Source organism: Miniopterus natalensis, chromosome 2, assembly GCF_054644295.1.
Source record: "Miniopterus natalensis isolate mMinNat1 chromosome 2, mMinNat1.hap1, whole genome shotgun sequence".
Lineage (NCBI taxonomy): Eukaryota > Metazoa > Chordata > Mammalia > Chiroptera > Miniopteridae > Miniopterus > Miniopterus natalensis.
Window position 1 is genome coordinate 158,224,740 of NC_142082.1, and position 14,225 is coordinate 158,238,964.

Below are 14,225 nucleotides of genomic sequence, written 5' to 3' on the forward strand. Positions count from 1 at the left end.
CAGAGGCTCAGCATTTTAGGTAATAGCCTATAATCTTTTCAATATTTTAAACTTTTTTTGTTCTTAGGAGTCCAGGATGTAAGTTCTGATGTAAGTAATGCATGTTTGACTATGAAGTAACTCATGTTCATCACGCAGATTTACCTAAATTCAGTCTAGTAAACAATCTGATTGGACCCAACCTTTGCAGATTTAGACTGACTTCACTTGGTAAATCTTTAGGGGAATTACCTCTATTGGCTATCCAAGTTTTTGCCAGCGTGTTTTCACATTGATTAGAATTAAAATAATCATTTTTAATGTGATGCTGTATACTTAGTTTTTAGTAAGGAATTAAAAATAATTAAAGGAATTATTCCTTTAATAAATAAGAATATATGTTTAAAACATTAGGCAGATTAGTATAGTGGGAAGAAGAAAGGCTTATATAAGAAAAGGACATTGAGAGCAGATCAATAATTAATAATTTAAAGAGCTGAACCCTTGTCAGGGCACAGATGTTTAGGGTGAGATGTGTATGTTAGATAGTGGAAGAGTCCTGGAAAGTGGAAAAGGCAAAAGATAAATCCTATAGACATAATAAAGAATTTGTCTCATGTAAGCAGAATTTTAGAATTTGGCAAGGAAAGACATGGTTGAGGAAGCAGTATATCTTGCCATCATTTAAAATAAAGTCCAGTCATAAGTGTTTGGGAAAAAGAAGATGGATTTAAGTTATAGAATATTAAAAGAACATAAAAGACGACTGTCAGTTTAATGTTCTTATAGTTGTATGCTTTTGATTGAGGTATTAGAATCGTTACAATAACAGGCTGACTTTGACATTAGTTTAGGGAACAAACTTGATAAATTTGAAAAAAATGTGATATATTTGGTAAACATATTAAAATTACTTATGTATTCTTTTCTGTAATTAGGGAATACTGCTGTCCCGTATTACCATAGAGAATCAATAATTGACCTTGTCAGTGAGAAAACTGTTTAATTTCTATTAATGCTAAAATTTGCTTATGCTGTGTATTTTCTGGATTCTCTGATACCATGTATTATATACCAAGAAAAAAGAGAAACACTACCATCTTAAATATACTCATTAATTATTAGACATTCTTATTTCACAAACATTAAAATATGGAAAGGTATAGGAAAACATTTTATATTATACAATAATATTTCACAAAATGTGATATGTCATGCAAGCATTTACTAGAATTAATTTTGTGCCATGCAGTCTGTTAGATAATAGATGTGCAAAGATGCCAGGGCCCGAAAAATATGTAAGCTGTTTACTGTGTGGTCTGGTATGATACCAGGTACAGTGTTAAAGAGAAAGGCATGATTAACTTGATGTGGTAACTTGATGTGGAAGCTTATAGAGGTGGTAATTCTTGAGCTCAATTTTTGAAGGCTCTGTAGGAGATTCATGTATATTTATATTTTAGACAGTGTATTTGGAGCCATGTTAATGTACACCCTTTGAATATAGTTCTGAAACTTCCAGCCACAACTCATTTGATTATGTTACTTACTTCATACTTAAGTTTTTTTGCCATTGATACAAAATGTTTTTGTTAGTTTTGCTTTTTCCCCCTGTTCTCTTTTCTCCTGCTTTGCTATCTTAGTTTGTGTTAACTACAGTGATAGAAAAAATATATATATTTTAAATATATCTTTATTGATTTCAGAGAGAGGAAAGGAGAGGGAGAGAGAGTGATAGAAACGTCAATGATGACAGAGTCATTGATCAGCTGCCTCCTGCTCGCCCCCACCTGGGGATCGAGCCCGCAACCCAGGCATGTGCCCTGACCGGGAATCAAACCCCGATTGCCTGTATCCTAGGTTGACGTTCAACCACTGAGCCATGTCTGGCTGGGTGAAAATATTTTTATAGAGCAAGAAGAAGGGAATTCAATATCTGAGAATTTATTTTATAAATAATTACCTTTTTATCATCTTGCTTTTTATGTTTCTGGCCTGGTACCAGATTTTGAGAAAGACAAGATGAATCTTGCTGCTAGGAAGGAAGATGCAGCTTTTTCAAATCTTGTGGGTGACATGCCAGGTACAGGGTTTCCATGGGAGTAAGACAAGAGCCAGTGGTCACATTATGAGATGGAGAAGGGATTTAAAGGCCACAAGACTAGAGACAGGGAAACCAGTTAGCAGACTGTAGTAGTTCTGGCCAGATAAGTGACCCAGGACTTGGTGGTGGTGGGAGAGCTAAAGTTTACAGAGCACTTACTGTGTGCCAGGTACTGTTCCTTGTTGAATTCTCATAACACAACCTTGAGCTAGGCACTAGTCCCATTTTGTACATGAGCAAAACGAAACGTAGCAATTTTTCCAAGGGAAAATACAAGGAGGCTGAGCCAAAATTGAACCTCCCTTCTCTGGTTTCAGGGCTTACGCTCTTCACTATAAATTTCCAAGATATTTAGGTTGTAAAATCAGCAGGACTGGGTAATTAATAGGATGTGGTGGGTGAAACAGGCCTCTGGCAAATGTTAGCTGAGAGTGAGAGAAAGAGAGACCACAATTATCCTACACTCAAGTCTGTTTGAAAGTTGAGTTGGAAAAATACTTCGAGTAAGTTTTAATAGTCCTAGTTTGTTGTTTCTCAAATGGCTATGGTCTTTTTTCTTTCTTCTGAGATTACCACTGAAAGTATTTCTGAATAGCTCATGCAAATAACTTGAATTAGTGATAGTCATAGTTTAGTTGAGGAAAGTTTGTTATTCTTTCTTTGTGTAGGATGAATGTCAGCTTAGATATTTTTTTCAGGAAGGGAGAGAGGAAATACAGAGTAGTGTGTAAAACGCGATGTTTGAAACGCAATGAATCAAATGATGTTTAAGGAAATATTTATAGAATATACATATCAGTCTGATTATCCAAAACTTTTTTCTTTTTTTTACAATTTTAAATAAAAGCCTTTTATTTAATGAATATTTATGGAGTGCCTGCCATGTCTTAAGCACAGTGTTGAAGATTGGCAACACCACTCTTCAGCCAGGCAGAGATTCTGTTTACACACCTCATCTTGGCTACTTTTTACACTGTTTTGCTCTGTTTGTGTGTGTGTGTATGTATTAATTAAATGGAAATAGGCTCTCTTGGAACTTGAATTCTACTGATGATCTCAGCAGTTAATCTTTTTACTATATCTAAGAGATACACATGAACAGATGTGCAAACTAAGCCTAAAGTAGTTAAGCAGCTTTTAATTTTTAGTATTTTAATGAGGTTTTTAGGAAGTAGATATATATAGGGTGGGGCAAAAGTAGGTTTACAATTGTGAGTATGCAAAACACAGAATTCTTGTATTATTATTTATTAGTTATTGTATTCTTTTCCATATGAACAACTGTAAACCTACTTTTGCCTCACCCTGTAGAATTCAAGAAAGCATAAATAGCATGTATGCTATGCGAACTTTTCTTCATATATAAAGTAACATATAAATGTATATATACTTTTCTGTATATCTAATGTAACTTGATATTCATTACTATCCATAAAAAATTAGATATATAATCTCCTTAATTGTGAAATTCACTCTTTATATGTATAATAATGCAACTTTATATTCATTACATTATAATGTAACATGTAAATGTAACACAATGTTCTCTTTCTGTATGTACTCTAACTGGTCTTTATATATGAAGAGTTTAATTTCAAAATTAAGGAGAAGATTATCTGATTTTCTTTTTATAAATAGTAAAGAACTCCAGTTTGGTCCAACGTGGATTATATCCCAGCTACCTCCTAACATTCCAAATGACTACATCTTGATGTTTGTTCTGAGCTTGCACACTACTCCTTTATAATATGACTGTCCTTCCTGGCTTGGGACTGAATCCCCACCCCATTTGAAATACATGCCCTTGAACCTGAACTTTCTACTTTCTATTTCATTAGGGAAAATTTACCTTCTTCAAAGATTATTCCGAGTTAGAATATTTCTTTCAGATATTTGAGAATATAGCATTTTATGCTTCCATGAACAAGATAGAATATAATTGTATTACAAATTTTTATTTGTTCCTACCTAACAGTTTATCTCCTCTTGTTCATTTAAAAATTAGATTGAATAATGTCCATTTCCTTTATTCTTTCAACCAGATGAAAAGATCCTTATGGGCAGAGTTATTCTCTTCCAGAGCTGTGTAAGCATAGAACTAATTAACACTTCAGGTAGCCAGTCATTCTTAGTTGCAGGTGTGTGATTGCCTGAAACCTCTAAGGGATTGAGTTTTACGAAGGCCTGTTTTGTTGTTTACTTTCTGAGATATAAACTATTACTGTTATTTCAGGAACCTTTACCAGTTTCACTTGAACTTCAGCAACAAGAAAAATGCTAAAAAGATGGCAAGATATCAAGCTATGGCTATGCTCTAGAAAAGTAACAGCAGCAAAATGAATTAATTAATGATGTCAACCCAGGTGTGCAGACATTACTTTTAAATGAGGTATCAGTGAAATACTAATCTAGAGCTCAGTTCGAGCCTACAATTAAAAGGATACATTGAAAGATTTATGATATTATCTGTGTTTTGACTCATAGAAGAAAAACATAAAAGTAGTATGAAATATAATTTGTATAATAAATAAACTTTATTATGCCCTAAAATGATATCTTTATAATTATCAATAATTCTATAGATTATTGGGAGGAGCATGGTATTTCAAGTGAAGGTATGTTTTTCTTAACGTCTTTGACACGTTATCAGTTGTGACCCTCACATCTCAGCTGTATGTCCTCCAAACGACTAAATCGTATTCAGTTCTCTGTATGGCGTGTATAGTTGCCGTCAATTTTTAAGCCAGACTCTTTGTTCTGCTGTTTATATGAGTATGGTAGGTCCTCAATTTTTGACGTACATAGGATGAATAAACCAATTCAAACTCGCTCGTGGTTCCTGTAAGAATGTAGCGGTTAAATACTATGATATTTCTGCATTTTCAGTTGTAATAAGTTAGGCTGAATCATAATTACTTCAGTATTCTCTGGCTCATCTCTGGCATAAGTATGATATAGGTGTTGAAGATAAATTTAATTTTTCTTTAATGTTAAATAAATTGATTAACCTTAATTTTATTTTAATTAAACAACCCTTAAATTTAATAGCCAAAAAATTAATCCTTTGGCTTTTTGCTTACAGTTGTAGGTAACTATTGTTAATCCAATTACTAGTTTGTGATTAAGTGCTCCCTACTGTATGCTTGCCTTGCTTTCACCTAGAATCTAGGGCCATTACTTTCTGTAACCATTTCAGTGAGCTGCCATAGTTTTCGGTCTGTACTGTCACCTGATCCAAGCATGCGCCAAAATATCCACTGTTTCTGGCTCCTGTCTGCTGAATCTGCTTTGCAAAACCCTTCGTTCTTTGAGCTTTTGCTTTAGCCAAAAACCAAATCTGAGAAATTCTTTGGAGTGTGGACATATGCCATTTGCTTCCTTAGCTCCCATGTTATGTAACTCGTTAGCTTTTATTAAACTTGTAAATAATTACAACAGTGGCATCCCCATGTGCAACTGTGTGGCTCGTGTGTCAAAATAAAGGCTGCCTGTGAACTTGTCAGAGGAATATGAATGCTCCACACATGCTGCATTCAGCTTTTTTTTTTTTTTTAATCAGCCACCTATTCTTTCATAGTGTTTGGTTTAATTATCTGATTACTTTATGTATTATACCAAGGTAAGTTTGATGTAAATAAACTTTGTATTCTATGTGATTACATGTATCTCATAGTATTTATTATTACATACTTTTTCGTTTAGACATGCCAGTCATTTCTAAATAAATACACCTTGAACTTAAACTAAGTGGCTCCTTCTGTTTTTCATTAATTTAAAATGGATTACTTCTTGTAAAGTTCATTTTTAAAACAGAAAAGCTACTGTGTATTACTTGTGGCACAGATGTAGGCACCCCTAATATGAGAAGATATATATTATAAAAACATAGTATATAATTATTAGTTTTAGCAAGTAATAGTTTAAACTTGCAGAAAGATATAAGAAGGAAATAGCAGGCCCTACTAGTGCATTTGCATTTAAGAAAAGTTAGGTTTTTTATTTTATACAGTTTTTCACAAAAATAATTATTTTTAAATAGAAATATTTGTTATTATTTATGATATCTATTTTCAAAGAGTAAGTAATTTGATAGATTAAGCAACTACTTCAGCTTTTAAGTTTGTCTTGTGATATAAAAGTTCCCTGTTAGGAAAGGATGATGTTAAATAGATGTCCAAGTTGGTCTGGAAACATGTGTCTTAAAAGAAAAAGAGAGAATGGACTTGAAAGTGTATTTGTGCTGTTAATGTCTGCATTTCAGTTAGAAATATCAAGAAACCCTTTAAGATAATAGTGTGTGTGCAAAATAGGGCCACCAGTTTTCTCACACATTTCTTAATTAATAATGCTAATTGCTAACACCCTATTGTAGTCTTTTCTATTTCTCTTCCTTCTTTATTTTTCTCCTACTTTGATCTTTTTCTCAGTTTCCTGGAGTCTGCATTTTTTTCTTTTCTCCTGAAAGAAAGTTTTAGGGTAGCTCTGTCTTGGATCCAAAACTTTAATTCAAGAAGTGGCTGGCATCAATTGTAGTTCTGGCCTTTATCTCCTCATTTCTCCCTTTTGCTGATCCCCTTCCTCCCTGTGGAGGAAACAAAATTACATCGTAGGAATGTGAGCCATAGTAAGCCTTTAACCTTTCTTTACTTTGCTGTCTTCAATATTTCACTAGTGAGTATATTTCTACTTATTCTTCTTATTTTGCAAAACATATTTTGAAAGTGGATATATATTGAAATCCAAAAAGGAAAGTTTGGGGATTGTTTTTATTTTCAGTTGTAATAGTGCCTTATATGTAGAAAATTTACAATAAGAGCTCAGCATCCTATTGAGAGTTGGTTAAGTTTTTTTATCTCAGTGGAATTGGCCACACAAAAAAACAAATTAGGATATGCTGATTATAGACTGTTTCTGCTTTTAACATCTTTGTACATAAAAAGTTACTGTAATTTGCAGCTGCTGTTCACCAGTAGTTTGCAGCTAAATGCAAGTGATTAGGAAGTATGTGCGACAGATGCCCCATTTATAATGCTCCATTACAAAGCAGTATGGGATTCCTCTATGGTAATAAAATACAATTCTGTGATTCTAGGGCATTTTCTTAATCACAGAGCCATATGTGGAATTATAGTGTTCTATTTGAAATTTGTCCCTATATACATTGACCAAATTATTTATATTAATCTTTTAACTGTATTTTTTTAAATTTTGAATTGGCTAGTCCCTTTATATTTTGTCAGTTTGCTTTAGGACCCACATCTCTTTAGAATGGTAGAGCTACAGATGGCTTTCTCTTTTTTTAACATCAACTAATCTTTGCCTTGAAAAGAATCCAAAATATAGTGGGTTATAAAAAATAGGCACCAGGAAATGAAATCTGAATTTATGGATATGACTCATAATGTGTTCTCTCAGTGAGGTGATATATAGGATATCCTCTCAGTTTAAAATTAGAATCTGGAAAGTCTGGGTCTACATTTTAAGTTGTACCTGATAAAATACATCCCTGTAGGTGTCCCTTAAAAGTAATAAAGCAAATAGAACTGGGTAGTTTATTTTCTAGCAATCAAGTTTAAAATGTTAAACTTTTTGAGAAGTAGCATTACATTAAAGTATTAAGCTTTTGAGAAGAAGTATTTTAAAGATAGGATGTTTTAAAATCTGTTGTAGAACAGTACTTTTTTGCCTTACAGAGTATGTTTATTTTAAACATTTCTTGTTCATATAGACAGTGTACTATTGAGTAGTAAACTGATTTAAAATTTATTTTTCAGATGAACCAGAAACTCGAGATGCATGGTGGGCAGAAATCAGACAAGAAATAAAATCACATGCTAAAGCATTAGGCTGTCATGCCGTAGTGGGCTACAGTGAATCAACTAGCATCTGGTAAATGATCATAACAACTTGCTTTTCTAGATGCTGTAACTTACAGATTGTCATCTGAAAAGGGAAAAGCTTTATGCAAATACAGAGAGAATAGCGGGGTGATCCAGAGCATGGGCTTTAGGGTACCTCAGACTGAGGTTCATGTGCCATTTTTGCCATCGAATTGCTGTGAAACTTTGAGAAAGTTATTCCATTCCTCTGAGCCTCAACTTTCACATTGAATGAGACTATAATAATGACTCATAGCATATGTTAACTCTAGGCTGATTTTATTCCCGTTTGTGACTCGGCTGACTTCTTCCTCGGTGATCTTTGAACCCTTGATCTGTTGTAAATGAACCGCCTTGTGTCTTTAAAGCCCATCTCCAAACTCTTCCTGCTGTCTTTTACTAACTGTTACTTATCTTTCTCCTGCTAACAAATCATCCTAATGCTGCCAAGTAATGAAGGGACTTCCATATTCTTAGTTCTCAAAACCCTTTTTGCCTGTCTTACGTTTTGAACAGCCTCTTAAAGCCCATGCCACTCCACAGTTCAGGACTTCCTCCCTCCCGATCATTCTTCTGCCCGTCTTCATTCCTTCTCTGCTGTCTCCTCCAGTTAAATGTGATTGTCACCCTCGCATTGCACTTTCTCATTCTAACGTCCTCTATCCCCATTTGACTCTAAACCATACATGGACCTCATTACCTCTCAAAACTGTTGCCTCTTAAAAATGTGAAACTGTAAGAGTTCATTCTTGGATCACAGTATTTTTCCACCCACACCCTTTGCTCATGTACACCTCGTTTGTTTGGGTCTTTATCGTAACCAAGAGTTTTCCTAGTTCCTTGCTCAGGTTTCGACTTTACTTGCTGTCTGCCATTCTTGAACCCCCTTACCAGCTCCTTCAGAAGTTTGTGATCTCATCTAGAAACTGGTTGACCCTCTGCTATCTTATTTTCCATCTGCCATTCTTAGGTAATTCTTACTGGAGTTGTGACACGGATAATTCTCTTGAACTTATGGTGGTCATTCTTGTTAGAGAAAAAAGTTTAGGCTGTAGTAAGTGTGGACGTTACAGAGCCACACCCGTCGCATCTTTTCCTTTGCAGCATGTGTTATCATGCTCTTGAACTGTCCTATTCCCATAGTAGTAGTTCTATTCTTGTTAAGCTAACTTTTTTATGCTTCTCCTGCCTTACTCCCCGGTATATAGTCCTGCCTCACTTATGGACTTAGTGTCACACTCTCAAGGCCTAGGGATGTGGTTTGAAAAGCCATAGTTCTCGTTTTGAGGTTCACATTCTGCGGGAGAATTATGAGGAGTGTATGTTTTACGATAGAGAAATCCCAGGATGCTTTGGGATCCAGAGGGTTGGAGGTTAGAGGTAAGATTGGACGAAAGTGTTAATGAAGTAACTGAAGCTTACACTGGATCTCAGGGAATGCATATTAATTATATAAATGAAGAGAAGAGGCATAGGGACAGGGTTCAAGGCTGAAAGCATAGCATGTGGAGAAGGTGTAGGTTCACTGTGGCTGGACACGGATCACAGATGCAAGATCTACAGACGTGAGTCCAATTAACTTATTTAGAAGTTTGAATTCATCTGACACAAACTCCTTTTTTTCTCTAGACCTCAGAAAGTCTTTGTATTAAATTCCATCTTTACTAATGTGTTCTAACCCATCCAACTTACTATTACTGGGTTAAACTCCCTGCAATGCACTCTACTCTTGTAGCATCTTGATTCAGTGCCTTCTAGTGACCCCATGTTGTTCCTTCTGACATCCTCAGTACCCGCTTAAACATTTTAAGCCTGGCTTCTCTCTACTCAAGTGACCATTTCTTTCCTATCTTCTTAGGCTTCTGGTCCATTTACACTTTGTTTCCAGCCTTTCATCGGTAGGCTGCTAATTTTCTGATTTGTTTTGTGATCTCTTTCAATAATTGTGTTGGTGGTTTACTTTTTTGGCTTTCAAATTGGGTAATATGTAGTAAAGACTTTCAAAGAATTCTTTTGAATATCAATTTTTAACATATATATAAAACAATGTAATTTAAGTTCCATTTAGTATATTTTGGATATTATTTGCTTCAGATACTGTTTTATTATTAAGTTTATATTAAGCTATAGCAATATAGATATTTATAGTTTGTTTTTAGAATAATTTAAATAAAATTTAATGTGCATTTTAGGAGGATTTTAATGAGTTATCGCCTGATTCAACAATATAGTTTGTTACTGCTTTTATTTTAAAATGTTTCAATCTTTATCAGCTTTACCATATTTTAAAGGACTCTATTGTCTTTAATATTGTGCTTTACCTTTTATAATTTTTAAGTAACAAAGAATTCTTGCCCTCTCCATTTTAATAACATTACATTACTTCTGTTTTCTCTCCTAGGTTTAGGAGGTAATCCTGTGATATTAATATTTAGTAGAGTCTAACCTGAATTTAAATTGTCACCCTTGTAATCACTCTGATATTTAACATTTTCCAAACTTAGATTGCCTGAAAGTGTTAACTTGTTTTTTGTGTTTTTCCTTTTGTAGTGAAGAGGTCTGTATTTTATCTGCATCTGGCACGGCAGCTGTACTGAATCCTAGATTTCTGCAGGATGGCACCGTGGAGAGCTGTTTGGAACAGAGGTTGTCCTGGCAGCCTGGCTTATTTCCCATAAGGGCAGAGAAGGGAGAAGTTGACTGTTTTTCCGTCAGAGCCGGGATAAGTCTCCTCTATGAGGGTGGTTTACAGTGGGACAGAGTAGAAATCAGGACCAGGCACTTGACTGCTTTTTACCTAATACACAGCGACAGAGAAGTCTTGGGATCTGCACTGTGTGACACATTATAATGTCTAGTATCTTGATAAGTGACTTGTATGGCTACCAGTTGCAGAATTTCAAGGAGACATTGTTTTTGTTTGTTACATTATAGATATAATTTCTTTGATTTGATTCTCCCCCCCTTTCTTTTGTCTTACCTCTAAAACAGAAAAAGGTCATGAAACAATTTTCATAAATAAACTTCTTCATTCCCAAAACCATCAAAACACTATATTATACCAAAATTATATATAAAAACTTCATGGAAAGTGAAGTATAACTTTAATATATGTAAAAGTGAAAGTGAAAGTATTAGGTAAAATGAGATTACTTTCTGGTTTATTTGATTACTGGTCCCTTTAATCTGTTAGGTTCCATAAATGTCAAAAATGCTATTCATAAACAGGTGAAATTATCAAATATATATGCAAGAAAACTGTTAGTGTGGTACCAGAGGCTACTTGGATAATATAACTTAATCAGTCCTTACCCCACAGTATGCATATTTGCTTTTCAATATTTTTTTTCAGTATTAATATACAGGATGGGGCAAAAGTAAGTTTACAGCTGTGAGTATGTGAAAAAGAGTTTATTCTTTTATTATCATTTATTAATCATTGTATTTTCCATGTGAACAACTGTAAACCTATTTTTGCCCCACCCTGTATTAGTATATATTAAGGAAGAAAGCAAAAAAAATCCTGTATGTGATCAGATTTAGTACAAATTTTCCAAGTGTCTATATAACAAAGAATACGCTAAATCTGGTAGGCACACAGAATACTTTGATCGGTGTCTTTTTTTGTCAGTATTAAAACGGGCTTAGCATTAATAACCCACGGACACAGACATCAGTACAGTGTGGGCCTGGGCTGGGGTGGGAGCTGGGTGGAGGGAGGTAAAGGTGGGAAGAAGGGGAAACGTCTCTAATACTGTCAACAACAAAAAGTCGTCATAAGTAGGAAAGTGAAGGTGGGACATTTGAAGTATATTAAACAATTGCAATGTTTTATTGAGAAAACAGATTTTGCCTGTGAGTTCTCCCAGTGCTGCAATATAGTTGTTACACATGTCAGTAGATTTCATTGAGTAGAGAGAAGCCTAATTTAACAAATGACCTTCCCCATGCTGGTAGGTTTTTTCAGTATTGTGGCTTGGATTGATACAGTGGATTCTCTTGTATGGTAGTCTAATGCAACAGATATTTTTATTTGTAAAAGAGATAAAAAATATTACTGCTTACTAGAGAAAATTTGAAAAATATAGGAGAGTAGAAGGAAGAATTTCCTATGATCTCAGTATTTAGAGTCTCTTTTGTACATTTTATATTTCAGATGCTTTCATAATTTTTTAAATTTTATTGTTGGAAGTATTACATATGGCCCCCATTCCCTCCCCTCCTCACTTTCCCCCCTCCACCCAGTCCCCTCCCCACCCCAGGCCTTCCCCACACTATTGCCTGTGTTCTTGGACTATGTATATATGTTCTTTGGTTAACTCTTCCTATCTCCTCCACCCCTTTCCCCTTTGAGACCTGTCATTCTGTTCCATGCTTCCATGCCTCTGGACCTGTTTTGTTAAATTTTAATACTTTATTTTTTTGTGGCTTTATAATGTTGCACAATTTATGTCCATATTTTTATGAGGTGTTTAATTAAAAATTGCCCCAGTTTATACCCCCCAGTTAGTTTGGAATCAAACTAATTGGCATTAAAATTTAGGTCTGCTACTTAGTACCTAGTGTGACCTAGCAAGTTACTTAGTATCTCAGTTTGGTTTCAGGCCAAGTAGAACTAGTTTCTGTTGTCTGGTGGGCATTATTTTAGGGGGTAGGGCAGCCTGTGTGTTTGCCTATTGTGTTCTTACTTAGTCTTTGAAAACATAAAAAGAACCTTTCTAGGCAGATATTGTTATTCCGATTTTATAGAGGAGGCTCTAAGAGGTTAAATAACTTGTTCAGGGTGACACAGCTTTACTCAGGTATGTCTGAATTCCCTGTTACTTCTGATATACCAGAATGCTGCATCCATAATGCTATATCAGTAATAAATGAATATATACCAGAATGCTATATCAGTAATAAAAGAATAATATCTGGGAGTAATTTAATTTGATTTAGAAATTCAGTGAATTATTGAAAATTCAGTGAAATAATGTATGCAAAGGATCTGCAGAAAGCCTGACTCCTTGTAGATATAGTATTAGTTTCCTTTCCTTTTAAAAATGTGTCTACTTGCCAAATTTCAGCTTCTAAAAGGTTGCTTTAGAATATGGAGAATTGAGAACTCACACCTTCCAGAGCCCTAGAAGATAGGGCTTGGCAAAAGCCTGAGGTTCTCCATGGAGCCTTCTCTGTTTCCATTTCCATTCTTCTGATTTCCTTAGACTTAATGAGTAAAAAAGTACTTAATCATTCTAAAACGAACTCATAAACAGCATATTACAACAAACATTTTACAGTGAATGGGAAGGTTGTGGGTAGTTCATTTGCAGTTTATGCATGATATATATGTTGTTTCTTAAATAGGCATTTTGGTTTTTAACCATGATTTTTTCATATAGTTAGGTTTTCTGGTTAAAAAAATTTTTTTATTAGAAATTCTTAAATTATATTTGCATTATATCTGTCATATAGTAAGAAAATGTCACTCTCATTGTCTGTTTGATTTTATGTTGTATCCCAAAGAAAAAACTTTGAAATAATAATGGTTTTTGTTAGGTGGTAAGTCATCACACATATGATTGATAAAAAATGATTTCCTACTTGTATAAGCCTTTTCTCTCATCTTGTTCTCATTTCATGGTCATTTGTAATTATCAGTCATAGCGGTACTCTTACAACCTACTGTGGTAGAAATCATGGTATAGTTTGTACACAAGTACTATGTATACAATATATGTTTTTGAAAAGGAGCACAGAATTTTCAAGAACGTCTTATTTTTCTTCTTAATATATTCATATAGGCTAGAAGAAAATTTGCCTGCAGGCTGTGGATTTTGCCATATACCATATGACGAACTGAATATGCCATTTCCAGCTCATCTCACATATTGCTATAACTGCAGGAAACAAAAAGTTCCTGATGTTCTCTTTACAACTATAGACCTCCCAACAGATGCAACAGTTATTGGAAAAGGTTGTCTTATTCAAGCAAGGTATGTTTGTGAAAACAATATTTGGGGTCCCTGAAAGAGTAGGGGATATGGAGCCAAACAGACCTAATTTCAAGTATCTACTGTTTCCTACCTGGAGTCCTGGATAGGCTGGGCAGTTCTATCTGAACCTTGTATTTTATCATTTGGAAAATTGGGACTAAAAATACTCTCATTATAAAACTTAAGTAAGTTTATACAGGGTGTCCCAAAATATCACAAAAAATATATACACACTTTAACAGCTCAATTTTTAAAATAAAATGTATTTTAATAAACACTACCTTT

The 14,225-nt window shown here is 34.4% G+C and overlaps 1 protein-coding gene across 10 annotated transcripts in view; it reads left to right on the top strand.

Moving 5' to 3' along the window:
* The window catches only part of C2CD5 (C2 calcium dependent domain containing 5), an 87,982-nt gene that overhangs the window by 42,693 nt on the left and 31,064 nt on the right, over nucleotides 1-14,225 (top strand). For all 10 annotated transcript variants that reach the window (XM_087814764.1, XM_087814765.1, XM_087814766.1 and 7 more), the window contains 3 exons: nucleotides 7,858-7,972; nucleotides 10,513-10,608; nucleotides 13,749-13,940. In XM_087814764.1, coding sequence (XP_087670890.1) covers nucleotides 7,858-7,972; nucleotides 10,513-10,608; nucleotides 13,749-13,940 — 403 coding nt within the window. The remainder of the gene's footprint in view (nucleotides 1-7,857; nucleotides 7,973-10,512; nucleotides 10,609-13,748; nucleotides 13,941-14,225) is intronic.